Below are 21,287 nucleotides of genomic sequence, written 5' to 3' on the forward strand. Positions count from 1 at the left end.
ACAAAGTTATTGTTTTTCCTAGCTTCTGCTGAACCAGTAACCGAAATACTGAGAAAATTGAGCCTACAGGCAATGAATGAGCTGGGGTAAAGAAAAAACATACAGGTCAGGAATTTAGATTACAGCAGTTTGTTCACTCATTTATTCCAGCAGATCCTAAACTGCCAATATCTCTAACAATCTAATTATGATTATGTTTCCATGAATGAAATCTTAGATATTGGGATGTCTGGGTGGCTCAGCGGTTGAGCACCTGCCTTTGACTCAGGGCGTGATCCTGGAGGGTCCTACATTGGGCTTCCTGCATGGAGCCTACTTCTCCCTCTGCCTGTGTCTCGCCTGTCTCTCTCTGTGTCTCTCATGAATAAATAAATAAAATCTTTAAAAAAAAAAAAAAAGAAGTCTTAGATATTCCATGAATCATGACCTTTTAGACAAAACAGCACAGGGATTTCAACTTCTTGAAAAGGAATGCTTTACTAAAAGGAACCGTTAAATGTCCATTTAACTAAGTTTTGCTCACCTAATTAAAACACACCAGGACTTGTCTAGTTTTCTTATCTGAGTGGGGAGGTTGTGATAAAATTTTCCTCCCAGGGGTTTTACAAATAAAGTTGCATTCACATAACTATAGATACAGATATGGATTCTGATACGGCTGCTTTTAAATTGTCCAATTTAAATTGTTTACATTATATTTAAATTGCCCAATTAACTACAAAATTTGAAAGGTTAAGGTTTCAGGAAAAATTTCAATTTAACTTTAAGTGATTTATTTCTTAGTTTGCTGAAAATGATGGCATTCCAGAAACATGGGCTTATCCATGTTTATGAAATGTTCTTTTTGTTTTGGTAAATGTGAAAGAATGAAAGAAAGCCAGAGAAAGAGACTGGAAGGAAGAAAGGAAGGGGAGGGAGAGAGAGAGAGAGAGAGAGAGAGAGAGAAGGAAACTATTTAAGCATGTAATTTAATGTATACACACACAAAAAAACCCAAGTAAACAAAAAGCCCAGAACTGTCCTTAGGCATATGGGAAGTAAACACAAATTCTGATTCAGTAACAACTATGAAGATTTCCCCCAACACTTAGAAAAGGTGTTCTTGAATGCAGGGAAATAATATACCATAGTCTCAAATATTCTTTTTTTTTTTTTAATTTTATCTATTTATTCATGAAAGACAGAGAGAGAGGCAGAGACACAGGCAGAGGGAGAAGCAGGCTCCCTGCAGGGAGCCCGATGTAAGACTCGATCCCAGGACTCATGCCCTGAGCCAAAGGCAGACGCTCAACCACTGAGCCACCCAGGTGCCTCGCAAATATTCTTTTCTGATAAAGGAAGCAACTACAGGAAACTTATTTGTTCAGTGTAACTAGTGCTATAGATGCAAAAGAACCCTAACAACTCCCCCAATACTACTTCAAAACCAACCTATCTAACTGGTTTTTCATTAGAATGTTATTTCTTCACACTAATAAAAAAACAAGACCCACATATATATACACATATATATACATGTACATATAAATTATATATATATATATATATATATATATATATATATATATATATATATATAAAAGGCAATATAACAATTATGGAACTTCACTTTCCGGCCAAGAATGCCAAGTTAGTCTCTCTTCAAAAAAAGCAATTACAATTTAAGAATACTTCATATTTGCCTCTTTTGCCAGCACCATGTCTGCCTCATCTGAATCTTTCCATTTCATGAGAACCATGAATTCTCCCCCTGCTGTCTAGCAGATTATTCATTCAGATCAAGACCTCCGGCAAAGCCTCTTAGTTTATCAGCAGCATCTTTTCTTCTCTGATTTGCTATCATCAGATTCACTCTCAGATTTTCTTTCTGTACCATCTTTTTCTTTACCAGCTTTTTGAGAATTGAGAAATGTTTCAATTAATTCTGGACAATTTAAATTTTCTTCTAATTTCCAGGTACTGTCAGCATCTGTAAATCCCTTCCACATGAGGAAATACTCTACCTTCTCATTCATTGCATTATTGTCCAGTACTGTTTCCACCACAAACTCTTCAGGCTCTGCTTCTTCTACTTTGTTACTCTTTCATTCTGTTTCTTTTCCATTTTTTGCAATGTACTCTTACTGGAGGCCATTTTTTATTGCAGACTTGAAGAGCTATTATTTACCACCTCCAAGCAGCTCTTCTTACATCTACAGAATCTCCCTTGATTACTCCAGTTTTGTAGTAAGTTTGAAATAAAAAAGTGTGAGTCCTCCAACTTTATTCTTTTTCAAGACTGTTTGGTTACTTTGGGTTCCTTGCATTTCCATATGAATTTTAGGATCAGCTTGTCCATTTCAAGAAGGGAGAGAGGGAAGGAGAGAGGGAAGGAGAGAGGGAAGGAGGGAGGGAGGGAGGGAGGGAGGAAGCGAGGGAGGGAGGGAGGGAGGGGCAACTGGGATTTTGATTGGGATTATGTTCAATCTACAGACCAATTTGAGGATTATTGCCATTTGAACACTATTAAGTCTTCTTTTTTCCCCAGTTTTATTGAGATATAGCTGCTATATAACATTCTGTAAGTTTAACATATATGATGTAATGATTTGATAAATATATATATTGTGAAATGATCACACGTATGGCTAACATCCATCACCTCACACAGTTACAAAATATTTTTCCTTGTGATTAAAACATTTAAGCTCTACTCTCCCAGTGATTCCCAAATATGTAAAATAGAATTGTTAACTATAGTCAGTATGTTGTACATTATATCCTAGGATTTTTTTTTTTTTATCTTTTAACTGGTTATGGTCTTCTGACTCATGAACATAGGATGTCTTTCTATTTGTTTAGGTCTTCTTTAATTTCTTTTAATGATGTTTTATAATGTTCAATGATCAGAAATGTACTTCTTCTGTTAAATTTATTCTAATGTATTTTATTTCTTGATGCTATTACAAATGGAATTGTTTTCTTTTTTTAAGGTTTTATTTATTTGAAAGGAGAGGGGAGACCGAGAGAGTAACAGAGAGAGAGAGCACGAGGGGGAACTGGAGTGGGCAGAAGGAAAGGGAGAAGCAGACTCCCCAGAGAGCAGGGAGCCTGATGTGGAGCTTGATCCTAGAACCCTAGGATCAGAGCTAAGGCAGATGCCTAACCATCTGAACCACCCAAGCACCTTGGAATTGTTTTCTTAAATTTATTTTTGAGCATGTTAAAGACTTAAATCTACCTTTCCAGCTTCTCTCCACTCTGTCTCTTATATGACTTATCTAAGGCATACTAGATTAGACTAGACTAGACTTTCTCCCTTGAAGGGATAGAATAGAAAACTTCCTACTTCTGTATCTTAATTCTCTCCTCAATGAAGCCTCTCCTGATGCCGTAATCAGATACAATATCTTTCTCTGTGTGTTTTCATACCTCTTGACCAGTCCTCCAGCTCCAGGAAAGCACTCATTGCTGTTACTGCCTTCCTATAGAGAATCTTTTGGTCTCTCCTGCCAAATTGATGCTCCTTGAGGGTAGGGAACATGTTTGATTCACCCTAATCCTGACAAGAGCCCACATGGCACCTGTCAAGTGGTCAATCCACATTGGGGAGTTATTATTTAATGGGTATAGAGTTTCAGTTTTGCAGGATGAAAAGAGTTCTGGACATGAATGGTGGTAGTAGTTACCCAATATTAATGTTCTTAATGCCACTGAACTATACGCTAAAAATCGATAAGATGATAAATCTTGTTTGTGTGTTTTACTACAATAAAAAATCCTGAATGAATAATACATAAAGACAAAAAAGTAAAATTGGTTAAAAAATCAAGCTGTGATGATGTATTATCATTTATATATTTATATATAATTTTTAAGCATGCAAAATAATGTTATATATCATTTATGGATTCAACCCTAGAGGGAAAGCCTGGAGCTCCATGGGCTTCTTTAGTTTCCACACCACCACTTGTAGATATGTAGAGAAGCCTCCCAAATCCAATCTTACCATTATTATTAGTCTTGAAACGGTCAGGACTATTCCAATCCTATCCTTTTCTCCCATTTACATTAATCACCTCAGAAAGTCCGGAACTTCTAGATGATCCCATATGGCTCAAAACATGCCCTCTTCTGTTCCCATCTCCCACTCATTCCTAGCTCCCAAAACCCTTTCACAGTGCCCTCTAGAAGTCACTCACAGTTATCAGCAAATTCCTTGTTCTCTGCCTCTTCTTTGAATGTTCCGAACCTTCACCCTGTTGCTTTGATCCTCTTCCAGAAACCTGTTTTGCCTACAATCTCTCAAGCTGAGGCTATTTTTGCTCCCATCTCCCTAGTTCTTGAAACATGGCCTCTAAATTCTCTTCTCCTTTCTAATCACTTCTATTTGCCTCAGGCAGTCATGCCCCTAGGTCCTACCATTACCAAGAACTGATGTTCCTCAATAATCCTAACTCAAGTATCCCACTTTACCACCACTCCGCTATCTTTCCAGCTCATTCTCTCTACTATTTCAATACAATTCTTCAGCCTCCATCAGAACCAAAAAATCTTTGGAAATATCCTTTTAGGCGAGCTTGGGTGGCTCAGCGGTTTAGCGCCGCCTTCAGCCCAGGGCCTGATCCTGGAGACCTGGTATTGAATCCCAGGTCAGGCTCCCTGCATGAAGCCTGCTTCTCCCTCTGCCTGTGTCTCTGCCTCTCTCTCTCTCCCTCCCGGTGTCTCTCAAGAATAAATAAAATCTTTAAAATATATGTCCTTTTATTCTCTTATTCTTATAGTTCACACTGATCCATCAAGAGATTCTCTTGGGGATCCCTGGGTGGCGCAGTGGTTTAGCGCCTGCCTTTGGCCCGGGGCGTGATCCTGGAGACCCGGGATCGAATCCCATGTCGGGCTCCCGGTGCATGGAGCCTGCTTCTCCCTCTGCCTATGTCTCTGCCTCTCTCTCTCTCTCTCTCTCTCTCTGTGACTATCATAAATAAATAAAAATTAAAAAAAAAAAGAGATTCTCTTGGCTCTAGTTTTAAAATCTATCCAGAAGATAATGCTCTTCATCACCTCCTCTACTATCTCTTGTCCAGATTATTGCTGTAGCCTCCTAACTGGTTTCTACACTTCCACCTTGTACCCTTTTGGTCTATTGTCCTAGCAGTCAGAGTCATCTTTTTTAATTCAGCCATGAATCAAACCATGGGACTATATGAGATTAGCAAAGAAATAAATTTAGAGAGAAAAGCAGAGCATCAAAGACTGAGCCCTGGGGCACTACAACACTTAGAGGTCCCGATGATAAGAGAAAATCAGCAAAAAACACTAAGATATAACTGCCAGAGAGGTCGGAGGAAAATCAGGAGTACACAGCATTCTAGATGCCAAATAAAGGCAATGTTTCAAAAAAGAAAAAAGAAAAGAAAAGAAAGAAAAGAAAAGAAAAAAGAAAAGAAAAGAAAAGAAAAGAAAGAAAAGAAAAGAAAAGAAAAGAAAAGAAAAGAAAAGAAAAGAAAAGAAAAGAAAAGAAAAGAAAAGAAAAGAAAAGAAAGAAACATTGTTGACAAGTCAAGTAAGGTAATGACTAAATATTGGTTACTGGCTTTAGTCAAGTATCTGTTACTGGTGACAGATGTGGTAGGGGTGAAAGCCTAACGGGTAGGTTCAAAAGCAAATGGGAGAGCAGAAAGCATATATAAGCTTAGGGCATCTTATCAGAGTAGAAAACCCAAATTCTGCCAAAGACTATGAGGGTTATGTCAAGGACTCAGGAGCTACCCTGAATGGCTCCCACTGACTGAAGATAGGATAACAAAAGGATAATAACTACAGTAGATTGAAACATGCCAAATATTTTTAAATCCATGAGTTCATAATGACACTAAAAATAAATCTCTTTGCTCCCCTTAGGGAATTCTAGACAACCAATTCCTTTTTTGTAAAACACTGTAATTAAAAGGAAAGACTCAAATATTCAACCTATGCTTCCTATACAATCTACCATTCTGAGTAACTGAATAGTTGATAAAGGAAGCTTCTTTTTATGCAACTATCCCAGTTAATAAACAAAGACTAAATTACAGAATTAAGATAGTATTATTTTGCAACCCCTAATGAATTAATAGTAGGCAATGATCACCAATGGCTTTAAATGTCACAAAAAAAGATATAATCGGATATTTATATCTAGGTCTACTTTATTGAAAACTCATGCACTTCAACTACAACTTTCTGCTTCCATTCAAATTAAACCAGGTCTAGTTACATCATTTTTGCCTCAACAGTAATCAAAAAGAGGCAGAATTATGGGATGCCTGGTTGGCTCAGATGGAGGAGTGTGTGACTCTTGACCTCAGGGTCATGTTTGAGCCCCAGGATGGGTGTAGAGGTTAAATAAAATTTTTGAAAACCTTTTAAAAAGAGGAAAAATTCAGTCAGTGAAGAAAGAGTATCTTTAGGTTGAGGCTGAAGTTCCATATCTGAGGAGTAGAAGCAATATTCAATGAAAGAGGCAAAAGACTTAGTGATGAATCAGATATAGTCCTTGATCCATAAGAATTTATAAAGAATCTGGAAAGAGAAAACAACCACTAACAAAGTGCTCCAAGATCACCTGATCACCCACTTTGATAAACTGTTTATAGAAATATATACCTCACACTTTTCTCTTCCTTTTCAAACCAGAGGTGGTGCTTCTAAGAAAAGAACCTTGGGAGTTGGTCAAGTCTGAATTGGAGTCCTGGCTCCCCCATCAATTAATTGTGTGATCTAGAGAAAGTTACTTTAACCCAAGTCTTGATTTTCTTACCTGTAAAAAATGGAAATAATAATCTTCCTCTCAGGACTATTGAGAGAATTAGCTAAATTACATAGGCTCTGAACAGGTCAGCCCCCACTCCCTCCCCATTCCACCAAGACTCCTTCTCCCTCTCTTCCTATCTCTCTCTATATATGTGCCACCATGGTCTCTCAAGGACCCATGATATAAAGGATATAGGGGGAGGAGGAAGAGTCCCAACCATTTTGGTGCATACCTCATCTAGTGCTCTGTCTTTGTCCTGACAGAGTGAAACCAGATAGATGGAGGCTCTGAAGACCACCAGTGGAGGGCGCTCACCCTGGTCCTGCAGAGACAGGAGGAAGCTTTGCACAGCCACAAATAATTCTGCCTCTGAGACAAACCTGTCAACCAAGGAGAGTGAGTGAAAAAGACAGAAATGGCTGTCCTGCCTTGCCACATCTTCCTGCTGCCTTCTGTCCTCTGCCCCAGCATGTCCACAACCCAATGACACCTTTGCACAGAGCATGCTACATATACTTACAAAACATTGTCATACACACACAGCACATGGTTCTATGCTTTGCACAAGGCCTTGTTAGGGGCCAGAGACTCCACACTAGTAACTAGGAGGTGAAGGGTCTGCTGACTGGCCTAGCACTGTTAAAGAGAAGAATGCTACTTCTGGGGTTTAGGAGTCCTTTTTGGCCACCAATCCATTACTCTTTATCATTAAACATTGATGTGTTCAATGGGCTACTTTCTGGGAAAGGGATACATCTATGCTTGTATGTGCAAGGGAAATGGGGGTGAGAAGGAGACTGACTTTTTTTGGTGAAATATAAGAGGCATATACCCTATTATACCTTTTGAATTTTCCACCATCACTTCACTACCTATTGAATTAAGTTCTAAAAAAATTAAACATTTTAAAATGGGTAATACGAAATAACCATAATGTCCTGGAACAGAAAAGGAACAGTAGAGGAAAAACTAGCGAAATTCAACAAGAATGCCAAAACCACTCAATGGGGGAAAAGACAAGCTTTTCAACAAATGGTCCTGGCAAAACTGGACATGCAAAAGAAAGACACTGTACCCTCACCTAACATGATATAAAAAATATTCCCCGGGATGCCTGGGTTGCTCAGTGGTTGAGTGTCTGCCTTCAGTTCAGGGCATGATACCAGGGTCCTGGGATCGAATCCTGCATCAGGCTCCCCATGGTTAGCCTGCTTCTTCCTCTGCCTGTCTCTGCCTCTCTGTGTGTCTTTCATGAATAAATAAATAAAATATTTAAAGAAAAATATTCCCCAAATGGGTCCAGGCCTAAAACTATACAACTCTTAGAAGAAAACATAAAGCAAGAGCTTTGCAACACCAGATTTGGCAATGATTTTCTTGGATATGACACGAAAGGCATAGACAACAACCACAAAAAAATAGACAAATTGATAGTTTTCAACCTGTGGGTATCAAAAAATGCCATCAACAGAGTGAAAAGGCAGCTCAGAGAATGGGAGAAAATATTTGCAAATCATGTATCTAATAAGGGATTAATATTCAGAATAATAGAGGACTCCTAAAACTCAGTAACAACAAAACTTGGTGATTCAAAAATGGGCAAAGGACTTGAACAGATATTTCTCCAAAGAAGACATATAAATGTCCAATAAGTATAGGGAAAGGTATTTAACATCACTAATCACTAGAGAAATACAAATCAAAATATGAGATAATAACCTCACACCCATTAGGATGGCCACTGTTAAAAAGCAGAAGATAACAAGCATTGGTGAGTATGTAGAGAAATTGGAACCCAGGCAGCCCTGGTGGCGCAACAGTTTGGCACTGCCTGCAGCCTGGGGTGTGATCCTGGAGACCCGGGATCGAGTCCCACATCGGGCTCCCTGCATAGAGCCTGCTTCTCCCTCTGTCTGTGTCTCTGCCCCTCTCTCTGTGCCTATGAATAAATAAATAAAATCTTTTTTTTAAAAAAGAAAAGAAATTGGAACCCTTGTACAGCATTAGCAGGAATGTAAAACAGTACAGCTGCTGTGAAAAAGAGCATGCCGTTTCCTCAAAAAATTAAAAATAGAACTACCAGATGATCCAACAATCTGCATATATACCCAGAATTGAAAACAGGGTCTCAAAGAGGTATTTGTATACCCATGTTCACAGCAGTATTATTTACAATAGCCAAAAGGTGGAAGCTGTCCACGTGTCTGTCGGACAAATCTATAAGCAAAATGTGGTATATACATACAGTGGAGCATTATTTAGCATAAAAAGGAAGGAAATTCTAACATGTTATAGCATGGATGAATCTTGAGGACACTATGTTAAATGAAATAAGCCAGTCACAAAAAGATATATATATGGCATGATTCTACTTATATGAAGCGCTTAGAATAGTGAAAATCATTGGAACAGAAAGTAGAATAGTGGTTGCTGTTGGCTGGGAAGGAGAAATGTAGAGTTATCTAACCGGTACAGAATTTTAGTTTTGCAAGATGAAAAGAATTCTGGAGATGAATAGTGGTGATGGTAGCACAACAATATTAATGTACTTAGTACTCCTGAACAGTACACTAATAATGGTTAAGATATAAATTTTATGTTTGTGTATTTTACCACAATAAAAAAAATGGGGAAAATGCCAGTGTACCAAAGTTGATGTCTTAGTACCATAGTCGTGTTAACATTAGGAGAAAATTAGTGAAGAATTCTCTATTCTTTGCAACTTTCCTATAAATCTATAATTACTCCAAAATAAAATGCTTATTTAAGAAATAAAAATAAAATAAATGATAGGTATAATATAAATATTATACAGCTACTAAAAGTATGAGGTAGATCTATTAATACAAACACTAATATGAAAAGATCTCCAAGATAAATTGCTAGATTAAAAGACAAGTTGAAGACCTTATATAATATCCCATTCTGTATATTGGAAAAAAAGAAGCATATGTTTGTTTGCTGATACACAGACAAGTTCACACAGGGTACATAACAGTAGTTAACTCTAGCAGGTGTATGGAAACGTACATTATGGACAGCCCAGGTGGCTCAGCAGTTTAGCGCCACCTTCAGCCCAGGGCCTGATTGTGGAGACCCAGGATGGAGTCCCATGTCAGGCTCCCTGCATAGAGTCTGCTTCTCCCTCTGCCTGTGTCTCTGCCTCTCTCTCTCTGTGTCTCTCATGAATAAATAAATAAAATATTTTTTAAAAAAGAAATGTGCTTTATTTTAACTTTATACCCAACTATTTTACTAGAATATTTACATGATTTTTAAGAAAAACATTCTAAGAATCACATGGTCAGTAATCAAAAGAGTATGTTATTGGCATAAAACAGACACATAGACCAATGGGATAAACATACAGCCCAGAAATAATCCCATGCATATACAGTCAATTAATTTACAACAAAGGAGCCAAGAATATACAATGGGGAAAGCACAGTCTCTTCAATAAATGGTATTAAGAAAATTGCACGCCACATGGAAAAAAAAAAAGTGGTCCAATCTCTTATACCATACACAAAAATTGACTCAATGTGAATTAAAGACATGAATGTAAGACCTGCAACCATAAAACTTCTAAAAGAAAACACAGACAGTAAGCTGCTTGACATCAGTCTTTGGGATGATTTTTTTTGGATCCTATACTGAAAGCAAAAATAAATGGGACTATTGCATTTTTTTAAGATTTATTTATTCATTTATTTGAGAGAGAGAGAGCAGAGTGAGTGAGAGAGAACATGAGTGGGGGTAAGGGGCAGAGGGAGAGGGAGAAGCAGACTCCCCACTGAGCAGGGAGCCTGACATAGGGCTCGACCCCAAGACCCTGGGATAATGACCCAAGCTGAGCCACCCAGGTGCCCCAAATAGGACAATTTCAAGCTAAAAAGCTTCTGCAAAGCAAAGGAACAACAAAATGAAAAGGCAATCTATTCAATGGGAGAAAAATCTCTGCAAATCATAATATCTGATAAAATATAATATTCAAACACATAAAGGACTCATACAACTTAATAGTAAAAAAAATTAAAAATAAGTCCAATGTAAAAATGGGCAGAGGATCTAAATAGACATTTTTCCAAAGAAGACATGCAGGTGACAAACAGGTACATGAAAAGATGCTCAACATCACTAATCAGCAAGGAAACGTAAATCAAAACCGCAATGAGGTATCACTTAATATCTGTTAAATGGCAATTATCAAAGAAACAAAAAACAAGTGTTAGCAAGGATGTGGAGAAAAGGGAATACGTGAGCACTGCTGGTGGGAACGTAAAATTGGTGGAGTCACTATGGAAAAGAGAATGGAGTCACCTCAAAAAATTAAAAATAGTCTATCATATGATCCAGCAATTTTACTTTTGGGTATTTATCTGAACTCAGGAAGATATCTACACCCCCATTTTCACTGCAGCACCATTTACTACAGGCCATGGAAAAAAACCTAAGTGTCCACTGGTGGATGAGTAGATTAAGAAAATGTCCTACATACACACTCAAAATGGAATACTATTCAACCATTAAAAAAAGGGAATCCTGCCATTTAAAACAACATGGATTGACCTTGGGACATTAGGCTAAGTGAAATAAGTGAAAGGGAGAAAAAAATAACTGTATGATCTTACTTATATTTGGTATCTTAAAAAAAAAACTGAACTCATAGATACAAAGAACAGATTGGTGGCTGTTGTGGCTGTTAGTGATGAGAGTTGAGAGTAGGCAAAATGGGTGAAGGGTACAAACTTCCTGTTATAAAATAAAGAGACCTTGGGGATGTAATGCACAGCATGGTGACTACAGTTGATAATACTGCACTGTATATTTGAAAGTTGCTGGGCACCTGGGTGGCTCAGGCGGTTAACCATCTGCCTTTGGCTTGGGTCATCTGGGATCAAGCCTGCACAAAGCTCCCTGCTCAGCAGGGAGTCTGCCTCTCCCTCTCCCTCTCCCCCTCCTCCTCCCTCACCTCTCTCTCCCTTGGCTCCTCCCTGCCCTTCCTTTCCCCTCCTTCCTACCCCCTGCTTGTGCTTTCTCTCTCTTTCTCAAATAAATAAAATCTATAAATAAATAAATAAATAAATAAATAAATAAATAAATAAGTTGCTAAGATAACAAATCTTAAAACTTCTCAACACCAGAAAAAAAATTTGCAACTACACATGGTGATGGATGCTAACTGAACTTACTGTGATCATTTTGCAATATATACAAATATCGAAATCATTATGTTGTACACTTGAAATTAATGTTATATGTCAATTATATCTCAATTAAAAAAAAGAATCACATGGGTCAAGTGATTTTCAATGAGGGTGCCAAGACAATTCAGTGCAGGAAAGAATAGCCTTTGTAACATATGATGCTGCAAATCTACATAAGCTACATGCAAAAGAATGAAGTACTGATATGTGCTACAAATATTATGCTAACTGAATGAGTCTCAAATATATTATGCTAAGTGGAAAAAGCCAGACACAAAAAGTCATCCATCTATGTATAATCCATCTATAAGAAATATTCAGAATAGGTAAATCCATAGAGATAGATCATAGATTGTTGTTCCTAGAAGCTAAGCAGAAGGAGGAACAAGGAGTGAATGCTTAATAGGTATGAGATTTTACTCTGGAGTGATGGAAATGTTTTGGAACTAGAGAGAGGTGGTGGTTGCATAATGCTGTGAATATACTAAATGCCACTGAACTGTTAACTTTAATATTAATTTTATGTTATAGGAATTCTAGCTCAAAAAAATTTTTTAAGCTTTGATTTTAAAATTTTGATAAATTGTACAGTAATTTTTTTTTAAGGAGGGGGAGGAGCAAAGGGAGAGGGAGAAAGAAAATCTTAAGCAGGCTTAATGCCCAGAGCAGGGACCGAGGTGGGGCTCAATTTCAGGACCCTGAGATCATGACCTGAGCCAAAACCAAGAGTCAGAATGTACCACCCAGGAGCCCCTTAAACTGTATAGTAATTCTTTTTTTTTTTAAGATTTTATTTATTTATTGGAGAAAGAGAGAGAGAGTGCATGAGCTAGGAGTATGGGGGAGAAACAGACTCCCCGCTGAGCAGGGAGCTCAACATGGGGCCTGATCCCAGGACCCCAGAATCAGGACCTGAGTCGAAGGCAGACAACTGATTAAGCCACCCCTGTGTAGTAATTCTTTTTAAATATTTTAATTGAGAGACAGAGAAAGCATGTGCACAAGCACCAGGGAGGGGAGGGACACAAGTAGGAGAAGCAGGTTCCCCACTGAGCAGGGAGCCCACGGGGCTTGATCCCAGGACTCTGGGATCATGACCAGAGCTGAAGGCAGACTCTTAACCAACTGAGCCACCCAGCTGCCCTATTTAGTAATTCTTAAAACCAAAGTAAACCACTAATTTTTTTTCTATGCACAAACAATACCTTTTAAGCATACTAAAAAAACTTCATTACCATTCTAGGCCTCTGCTTTCAACACCCTGATTACCCAGCTGCCTTAACCCTCCTCCAACATGTGAGCCGCTCAGGAATACAACCCATTTCTCACTTATCCGTGTCCCCAGTGCTCAGCACCAGGTTTGGAGCAGATGTCTCTGTGAATATTTATTGAACTAAATTGGGCTACAGATGAGAGTCCTAGGATGCATTGCCAGCCACTGGCATGGAACACTGACCTATCCTCGTGGATGTAGGCCAAGTAGAAGAGGAGCAAGATGCAGTACTGTCTCTGGCGAGCAGTTTTCTCCATATACTGGCGATCTGATAAGAAGGCAAGGCTTTCAGGGTTCCTGCTGCTTATGTGGGGCAGCCCATGTTGTAGGAACGTGGATACCACAGAGAGTTCTGGGGAAGAAAGAAGCAAGAGAAAGCCACACAGACAACACAGGAAAGCAGATAATCAGCATATAAGTATCTACTATATGAAGAGTACTGCAAAGGGTAGCAGGGTACATGCAAGATAAAGGGAAATCAGAGTTTCTGCTTCCTTTATGCAGCCTTCAGTCTGCCAGGAGGGATGAAAGGTAACATGTGAAAGAACATGGATACAATCCTTCATTCATTCACTGACAAATGTTCCCTGAGTGGCTCCTCTAGGCCAGGCTGTGACACATAGGCCCTATCTCCAGGAGCTGGTGGCTGAGAAAAGACATAATGAGACGGTTATAGGACATGTGAGCAAGTACCCTGTTCAAGCATGGAGGAGGGTGTGACTTGTATCACCTGGGGTTTGGAGGACAAGCTCCAAAAGGAGGGGACTGTGAACGGTAAGCAGAAAACAGGCAAAAAAAAGTGAGAACAGAGAATCCTGGGCACAGGAAGCAAGGTGCTGAAAGGCCCAGAGGCATAAGAGGACATATTTAGGACGCAGCAAGGAGTTCAGGCTGACGGAACCAGTGATGAATAGATATGGAGTCTCAGGAGTTGCAGAACTATGTGATATTATTTGTAGCTTGAATGCTGAGTGAAGAATTTAGATTTTATCCTAAGAATACATTTCCTATGAAACCTCTGTTTCAGAAGAAAGGAAAAGACTTCAGAGTTTAAACTTTCAATAAAGTCAACTTTATAGAAAATTCACTATATTACCCTTATTTTCCACATTTCACCACAGATCAGAGGAATCTTCATCACTGTGAAGCAATGATCATCACTTCATCACTTCATCACAGTGCCCCACAGACTGATGTTTGGGGACCACAGCTGAAGTCCAGGGTGTTAGGATGATAAGACTTGGTTTTTGGATAGATCTTTCCACCAGTGGATGGAGATCGGTTGGAGGATGAAAGACCAAAAGCAGGAAGCCAAGTGAGAGGTCAAGTGAAATCTGTCCTACCAGTACAGTGGACTTACGGCCAACTGGAGGGTGAGGATGGAGAATGTCACACAGCAATCTAATAGCAGAGCCAGGTCAGATCTCCTAATTCTAAGTTTAGGTGATTTCTCCACCAAAGCACACTATGATCATTATCGTCAAAATGAAACTAATATTCTTGAGTTTCATATATCCACACACCCGTTCTCCTGATATATAAAAGAAAGAAGCAGGCTGCAATGTAAGTAAGGTCTGCTGTTCTTCCTGGCACTCAGATCTGACAAGGCAGATATGTGGCAAATATGTGTCCTGTTTCCAAAAGAGAGGGCGCTGTCAGCAGCAGTGAGGCTAGCAAGGTGAGCACAAGAGGTGCTATGCAGTGGCTGCCAACGATATCTTAGGCAGCAACCATGGCAGAAGTAGTTGTGCTCGCCTCTCTGCAGGCCAGACCACACCTGAACAGGCAGAGAGCAGGACACCACGCAGAGAGGAGTGGATGCTATAGTGTGGGAACTAGGAGCCAAGCCATGTTGGAAGGAATGAAAATATTCACCTAGGCTTCTGTCTCTCTCTACACAGCGTCAGGAAAAAAAGAAAGAGGAAGAGAGGTTTAGGAAGTAGGGAGACATGACACATCTTCATAAATGTAAAAAAGAGGAAACATGGTCAGCACTACAAAGAAGGTATCATCTTTGCTGAATGAATGAATGAATGAATGAATGAATGAACAGAACAATGATTAAATTATTTTATGTTATACCAAAAGAGGTCTAGGATAGACGAACTCTTTAGGGCAGAGAACACGTCATAATTATCACTGTGTCCACAGCAGCCCTGAGGCCTTCCTGGCATAGCAGAAGTTCAGTGAATATTCGATAGAGGGAAAAACTTCAGCTCTCAGCCCTACATCTGCTGTTCCCCCTCTAGACTCTGAAGATACCTCTTTTAACTTACTCAGACCTCTGCTAACATGTTACGTACTCACAGAGGCCTTCCCTAACCACCTATCTAACCTGCATCTTCTCCCTCCATCACCCTCTATCCCTTTGTCCAGTTTTATTTTTTTCATAGCATTGTATCTGTGTGTTTACTGTCTACCTCTGTCATCCCATAAGGTCAGAACTTTGAAATTCTTTAACCAGCACCTGGCACACAGAAGATGCTCAAGAAATACTTTTTGAATGAAGAAACAAAGAAGTGGAACAGGCCATTCAAAGTATTTTGAGAAGTCTCTGGAGGTAACAAGCAGAGAGCGAAAAGTCTGGTGTAAGGGAAGTTACAGAGGAGATGGCCAGGATGAGGAACTAGGCTTGATAAGCTTTGGGGTCTTTCTCAACCTTTTGAGTCTAAGGATCCAGCAACCTCAGGTTCTTATTGTTTTCTGACTCTATTATCTCATCTCCCTAGGTGTTAACCTACAGTCCCACCATTCCATGACTTCATGGTTCCTCTGGGCAGCTTCTAGCAAAGAGGACATAATTATTGTGATATTGACTCACTACCCAGCTAATCAACAAAGGCATCCAGACTGTAAAAGATCACCACTGACCTGATGAATGGTCAGGCTGCAGCGTCTTACCTTCTTTGGAAAGTGGTTCTGTCTTCTCTGGAGCTGAGAGGAGGTTGAGGATCATGTAATAGAGGAAGCTGGAACATACTTGATTTAGGGCTGAGTGCCTTAGAGGGTGGAGGGGAAGAGAGAACAGGAGAGAGGATGTTGCAACTTTGGCTGGGACAGCATTATCCCTGCCATATACCGGGGCACCACTGCCTTGTGCCAGAGCCCAGTGAAATTCTAGCCATCTGTGGCCCTAGAAGAAGAGTTCTGGAGGTAGCTGTGAATAATAAATATGGAACCTGCTGCCACAGCTGTAACTTAGACACACAAGCATTCACTAAAATTTAACTGAAAAAATAAATCAAGGAGGGCTACTGAACTCCAACTTAACAAACCATACTAACAAAAAATGAGTGCTGCTAAGCCAGGAAAGGGCTTGGGAATACTAGTTTAAAACGAAGCTATTGAATCAAGACAAGTAGTCAAGAACTACCTGTCCAAACAGGTAGTTCTTTGAATCCAGACAGATCCCTGTGTTTGTATTCCCTCCTGAAGGTTGGTGTTTTATTCAGAGATATGCAAGGAGACTTAGTGCATTATGGTCACCTTGCAGGCTGTAGGCAGTAACAAATGGACTCTGTCAAGTAAACGCAGAGACAGGTAGAAAACCATAAATGGGAAGGAAGAAAAGGTTACTCTAGAAAATGTAACAAGACAGAGACTGAAGTCTCTGGGGTTTTTTTTTGTTTGTTTGTTTGTTTTGTTTTGTTTTCACTTTTTTAAGATTTTATTTATTTATTCATGAGAGACACAGAGATAGAGCACAGGCAGAGGGAGAAGCAGGCTCTCTGAGGGAAGCCTGATGCAGGACTCAATCCTGGGACGATGCCCTGAGCCAAAGGCAGATACTCAGCCACTGAGCCACCCAGGCATTCCAGAAGTCTCTACCTTGAACAAGAGAGCTTCTCCTCTGGAAATGCTCAGCTAACAGTATCTAGAACATGACTCTCTCTCTCTCTCTCTGGTCTCTTCTTTCATTACCTTCTGAGGGCTTCCATTTCCCCATTTGTACAACGACTGGGGTTAGACAAATGATCTCTAAGAGGCTTTCCAGCTTTGATGTAACAGATGCCCATCCAAATATCACATGGAATGAGTGTCTCAACAGAACCAGATTAAATAAAAGTTGTAGAAGCCCGTCTAGCTCATACCACCAGCTGCTGAGCAATTCTGACACTGTGTCAATCCCCCCATGAAAAAACCACACCAGTCAGAAATTTCTACTTGTCCAATCAAGGACACTGGCTGGTTGGCACTAATTTTGCCTGAGACCATACATACCTCAGACTGCTGCAGAACCTGGCCTTCAGTTCCAGGGTTAGTCGTATGAACGATGAGGAAGCTTGGGAGAAGTGGGAAGAAAGCAGAGAGTAACTGTTTGCTTGTTTGTTGTTTTTTGTTTTGTTTTGTTTTTGTTTTTTAGATTTTATTTATCAATGAGAGACACACAGAGAGAGGCAGAGACACAGGCAGAGGGAGAAGCAGGATCCATGCAGGGAGCCCGACGCGGGACTCGATTCCTGGTCTCCAAGATCACACCCTGGGTCGAAGGCGGTGCTAAACTGCTGGGCCACCAGGGCTGCCCAGCTGTTGTTGTTTTTTGATAGATTTATTTTTTTAAATTTTTATTTATTTATGATAGTCACAGAGAGAGAGAGAGAGAGAGAGAGAGAGAGAGGCAGAGACATAGGCAGAGGGAGAAGTAGGCTCCATGCACCAGGAGTCCGATGTGGGATTCGATACCGGGTCTCCAGGATCGTGCCCTGGGCCAAAGGCAGGCGCCAAACCGCAGCGCCACCCAGGGATCCCCGATAGATTTATTTTTTAAGATTTTATATCTTTATTCATGAGAGATACACAGAGAGAGGCAGAGACATAGGCAGAAGGAAAAGCAGGCTCCATGCAGGGAGCCTGATGCAGGACTCAATCCCAGGGCCCCAGGATCATGACCTGAGTCAAAGGCAGACATTCAATCACTGAGAGCAGTTTAAACCAGACTTAGGACACGCTCATCCTGGCTCATACTGATCACATCCTCTACTACCTTCCCAAATCAAATTCTCTTCTAGCGATCTTCCTCTCAATAAAAATCACCATGACCCACCTAGATGGCAGTTATAACCCAAGGCATTACCCTGAGCTGTTCCCTCTCCCTCCTACCCCACAGTCAACTGGTGCACATCCCCTAACACTGCCTTAGTTCCTATCACCAGACTGAGTTAATGCAAGAGATTGAACTGTTTTCTCCAATCTTGCCTCCCTCTAACTCATGGTCCACACTGATCCACAAATGATCTTTCTAAAACAGAAATCTGACTCTACCAATCTTATCTAAGACTCAAAGCTCTGGAGCACATGGGTGGCTCAGTGGTTGAGCATCTGCCTTCAGCTCAGGTCATGATCTCAGGGTCCTGGGATTGGGTCCTGCATCAGGCTCCCTGCAGGGAGCCTGCTTCTCCCTCTGCTTATATATCTGCCTCTCCCTCTATGTCTCTCCTTCTAAGAAAATAATCATAGTACATACTTCTAAGGGTTTTATAAATGAGTTCATACATGTAAAGCACTTAAAGCAGTATCTACCTGGGGTGCCTGGGTGGCTCAGTCGGTTGAGCATCTGACTTTTTTTTTTAATTTTTATTTATTTATTCATGAGAGAGAGAGAGAGAGGCAGAGACACAGGCAGAGGGAGAAGCAGGCTCTATGCAGGGAGCCCAATGTGGGACTCGATCCTGGGACTCCAGGATCACGCCCTGGGCCAAAGGCAGGTGCTAAACCGCTGAGCTACCCAGGGATCCCCAGAGCATCTGACTCTTGATTTTAGCTCAGGTCATTATCTCAGGGTCCTGGGATCAAGCCCTGTGTAGGCCACCCTGCTCAGTCAGAAGTCTGCTTGTCTCCCTCTCCCTCCCCCTGCTCCCATGTGCTCTTTCTCTAAAATAAATAAATCTTTTTTTTAAGAAAACAATATCTTGGGGTGCCTGGGTGGCTCAGCAGTTGAGTGTCTGCCTTCGGGCCAGAGTGTGATCCTGGAGTCCCAGGACTGAGTCCTACATTGGGCTCCCTGCATGGGGCCTGCTTCTCCCTCTGCCTGTGTCTCTGCCTCCTTCTCTCTGTGTGTCTCTCATGAATAAATAAATAAAATCTTTCTAAAAAAGTCTGTTTCTGGGCAGCCCCGGTGGCTCAGCGGTTTAGCGCTGCCTAGGCCTGGGTGTGATCCTGGAGTCTCAGGATCGAGTCCCACATCGGACTCCCTGCATGGAGCCTGTTTCTCCCTCTGCCTGTGTCTCTGCCTTTCTCTCTGTCATGAATAAATAAAATCTTTAAAAAAAAATAAAAAATAAAAAAGTCTGTTTCTTAAAAAAAAGAAACAAAGAAGACAGTATCTGACAATAGTAAGAGTATAATAAATGTTAGTTATTAGTTATTAATTATTATTACCTTTCTCTCTCCTCCCTTACTGTTTTTGGCTCTTTTCCCCTTCCCATTCTCACCATCACTACTACTTTCTAAGGAAAATAAAGCAGACTCTGACTCTCACTCCTGGGCTTATTCTGCAGATTGAAGTATTTACAAGGTGACTACGGGAAAAGTGAGAAAGGAAGGTTTATGCTTCGGAGGAAAAAAGGACTAGTAAGAGAAGAAAATAAATAGATGCAAGAAGGCCTGGAGATGGCTAAGGTAGTTGAGAGCCACAGGGGTTCAATTTTAAGAAGGCAGTTCAGCATACAGATAGACAGCAGCTTTCACATGGAGTGCCACCCCTTACCAAGGCATCTGGAAGTATGTGGGGAAAATTTTCAGGTGTCAAGATGACTGGGGGTACTTCTGACATTCAGCAGTCAGAAGTCAGAGATGCTAAACATCTTGTGAGGTCTGAGTATGAAGTATGGAGAGCAATATGGAAAGACGTGTGCTGTGGGCTTTGAGGTAGAACTCCTTGACATTCTCAGAGAAGTATCAGTAAATTTGAGAAGTTACTTTAAGTACCTTTGATTGTTGGATGGTATTCCCTTCCACCCAACACTAAGCAGAATATGGATATGGACTCTGAGTGATTACATAAACCTCCTGCCCACAGGAAGTGGGCTTTCTTTGAATATTCTGAGCACCTGCCTCCCTCCTGACTTTCACACTTGCCTGCTGCCTACCGAGCTTCTTGGAGAACTTCTCCTTCATGTGAGGGACGATGATAAAGAGGCTGTGTAGAATCGAGAGGAAAACTTCCATCAGGTTTGGATGGGTGGCCTGTTCTGAGTGTCTCTGCAAAGAACCAGAAGGAAGAACACAGCACACCAGGACTGAGTCTCTGAAGAAGAAAGTATCAGCAAAACTGGCATGAAATCTAGCAATAGTAGACTAACCCCTTTCACTTGAAGGGCACAAGAAAAGCTAGGGAACCTGAAGTCACAAGCCTGCATCCAAGGCTTATATCCACCATTTAATAAGTTGTATAAGACGCATTACCTCTGGGCTTCTGCACCAAAAAGAATAAAACAGGAATAACAAGACCTATATCCCAGAAACAAATGATATCTGATTGTAAAAAGTACCTTCTAAACTATAATGCAGAGTAACACTCAAGTTTCTTTCTTTTTTTTTTTTTTTTTAAAGTAGGCTCATGATCAAGAGTCATGCTCTACCGACTGAGCCAGCCAGGCACCCCTCCCTGACACTCAAGTTTCTAAGACCATTGCCATTAGTAATAGTCATATGGTTTACAAACTATCTTCACTTTTTTTTCATATGATCTCTAAACACTAGTCATTAGGCAGCTTGATGTAGCAGACAGAGCTCTGGATTGATTAAGAGTAAACAAACTTGGGTTCCAGTCAAGCTCTGCAAAGTCACTGTTCCCATGGGTCAGTTACCCTCCCCTCTCAGTGTCTCAGTTCCCTACATGTAAAAGCTAGAGTCTCAAGGATGTGGTTCTTAAAGATACCTTTCCTTTGGTTTTTAAACAACAACAAAAAGGTTTTTATTTAGAAAGGTAATAAAGGGACACCTGGGTGGCTAAGTGGTTTGGCACATGCCTTCGGCCTAGGGCATGGTCCTGGGGTCCCAGGTTCAAGTCCCACATCAGGCTCCCTGCATG

At 40.5% G+C, this 21,287-nt stretch overlaps 1 protein-coding gene and 1 pseudogene across 14 annotated transcripts in view; both read right to left on the minus strand.

Annotated features, from left to right (window-relative positions):
- The window catches only part of MEI1 (meiotic double-stranded break formation protein 1), a 73,199-nt gene that overhangs the window by 28,151 nt on the left and 23,761 nt on the right, over positions 1-21,287 (minus strand). For 13 of the 14 annotated variants that reach the window (XR_012039157.1, XM_072843752.1, XM_072843747.1 and 10 more), the window contains 5 exons: positions 20,344-20,455; positions 17,477-17,537; positions 16,157-16,254; positions 13,439-13,607; positions 7,008-7,155 (listed from right to left, as the gene is read on the minus strand). Coding sequence is in view for 13 of the 14 variants with exons in the window: in XM_072843752.1 (XP_072699853.1) it covers positions 7,008-7,155; positions 13,439-13,607; positions 16,157-16,254; positions 17,477-17,537; positions 20,344-20,455 (588 nt within the window). In the remaining variant the exon portion in view is untranslated. The remainder of the gene's footprint in view (positions 1-7,007; positions 7,156-13,438; positions 13,608-16,156; positions 16,255-17,476; positions 17,538-20,343; positions 20,456-21,287) is intronic. The other variant, XM_072843751.1, reaches the window with a different exon arrangement.
- On the minus strand, positions 1,596-2,324 carry LOC140600474 (chromobox protein homolog 3 pseudogene; annotated as a pseudogene).

Source organism: Canis lupus, chromosome 11 (genome assembly GCF_048164855.1).
Source record: "Canis lupus baileyi chromosome 11, mCanLup2.hap1, whole genome shotgun sequence".
Lineage (NCBI taxonomy): Eukaryota > Metazoa > Chordata > Mammalia > Carnivora > Canidae > Canis > Canis lupus.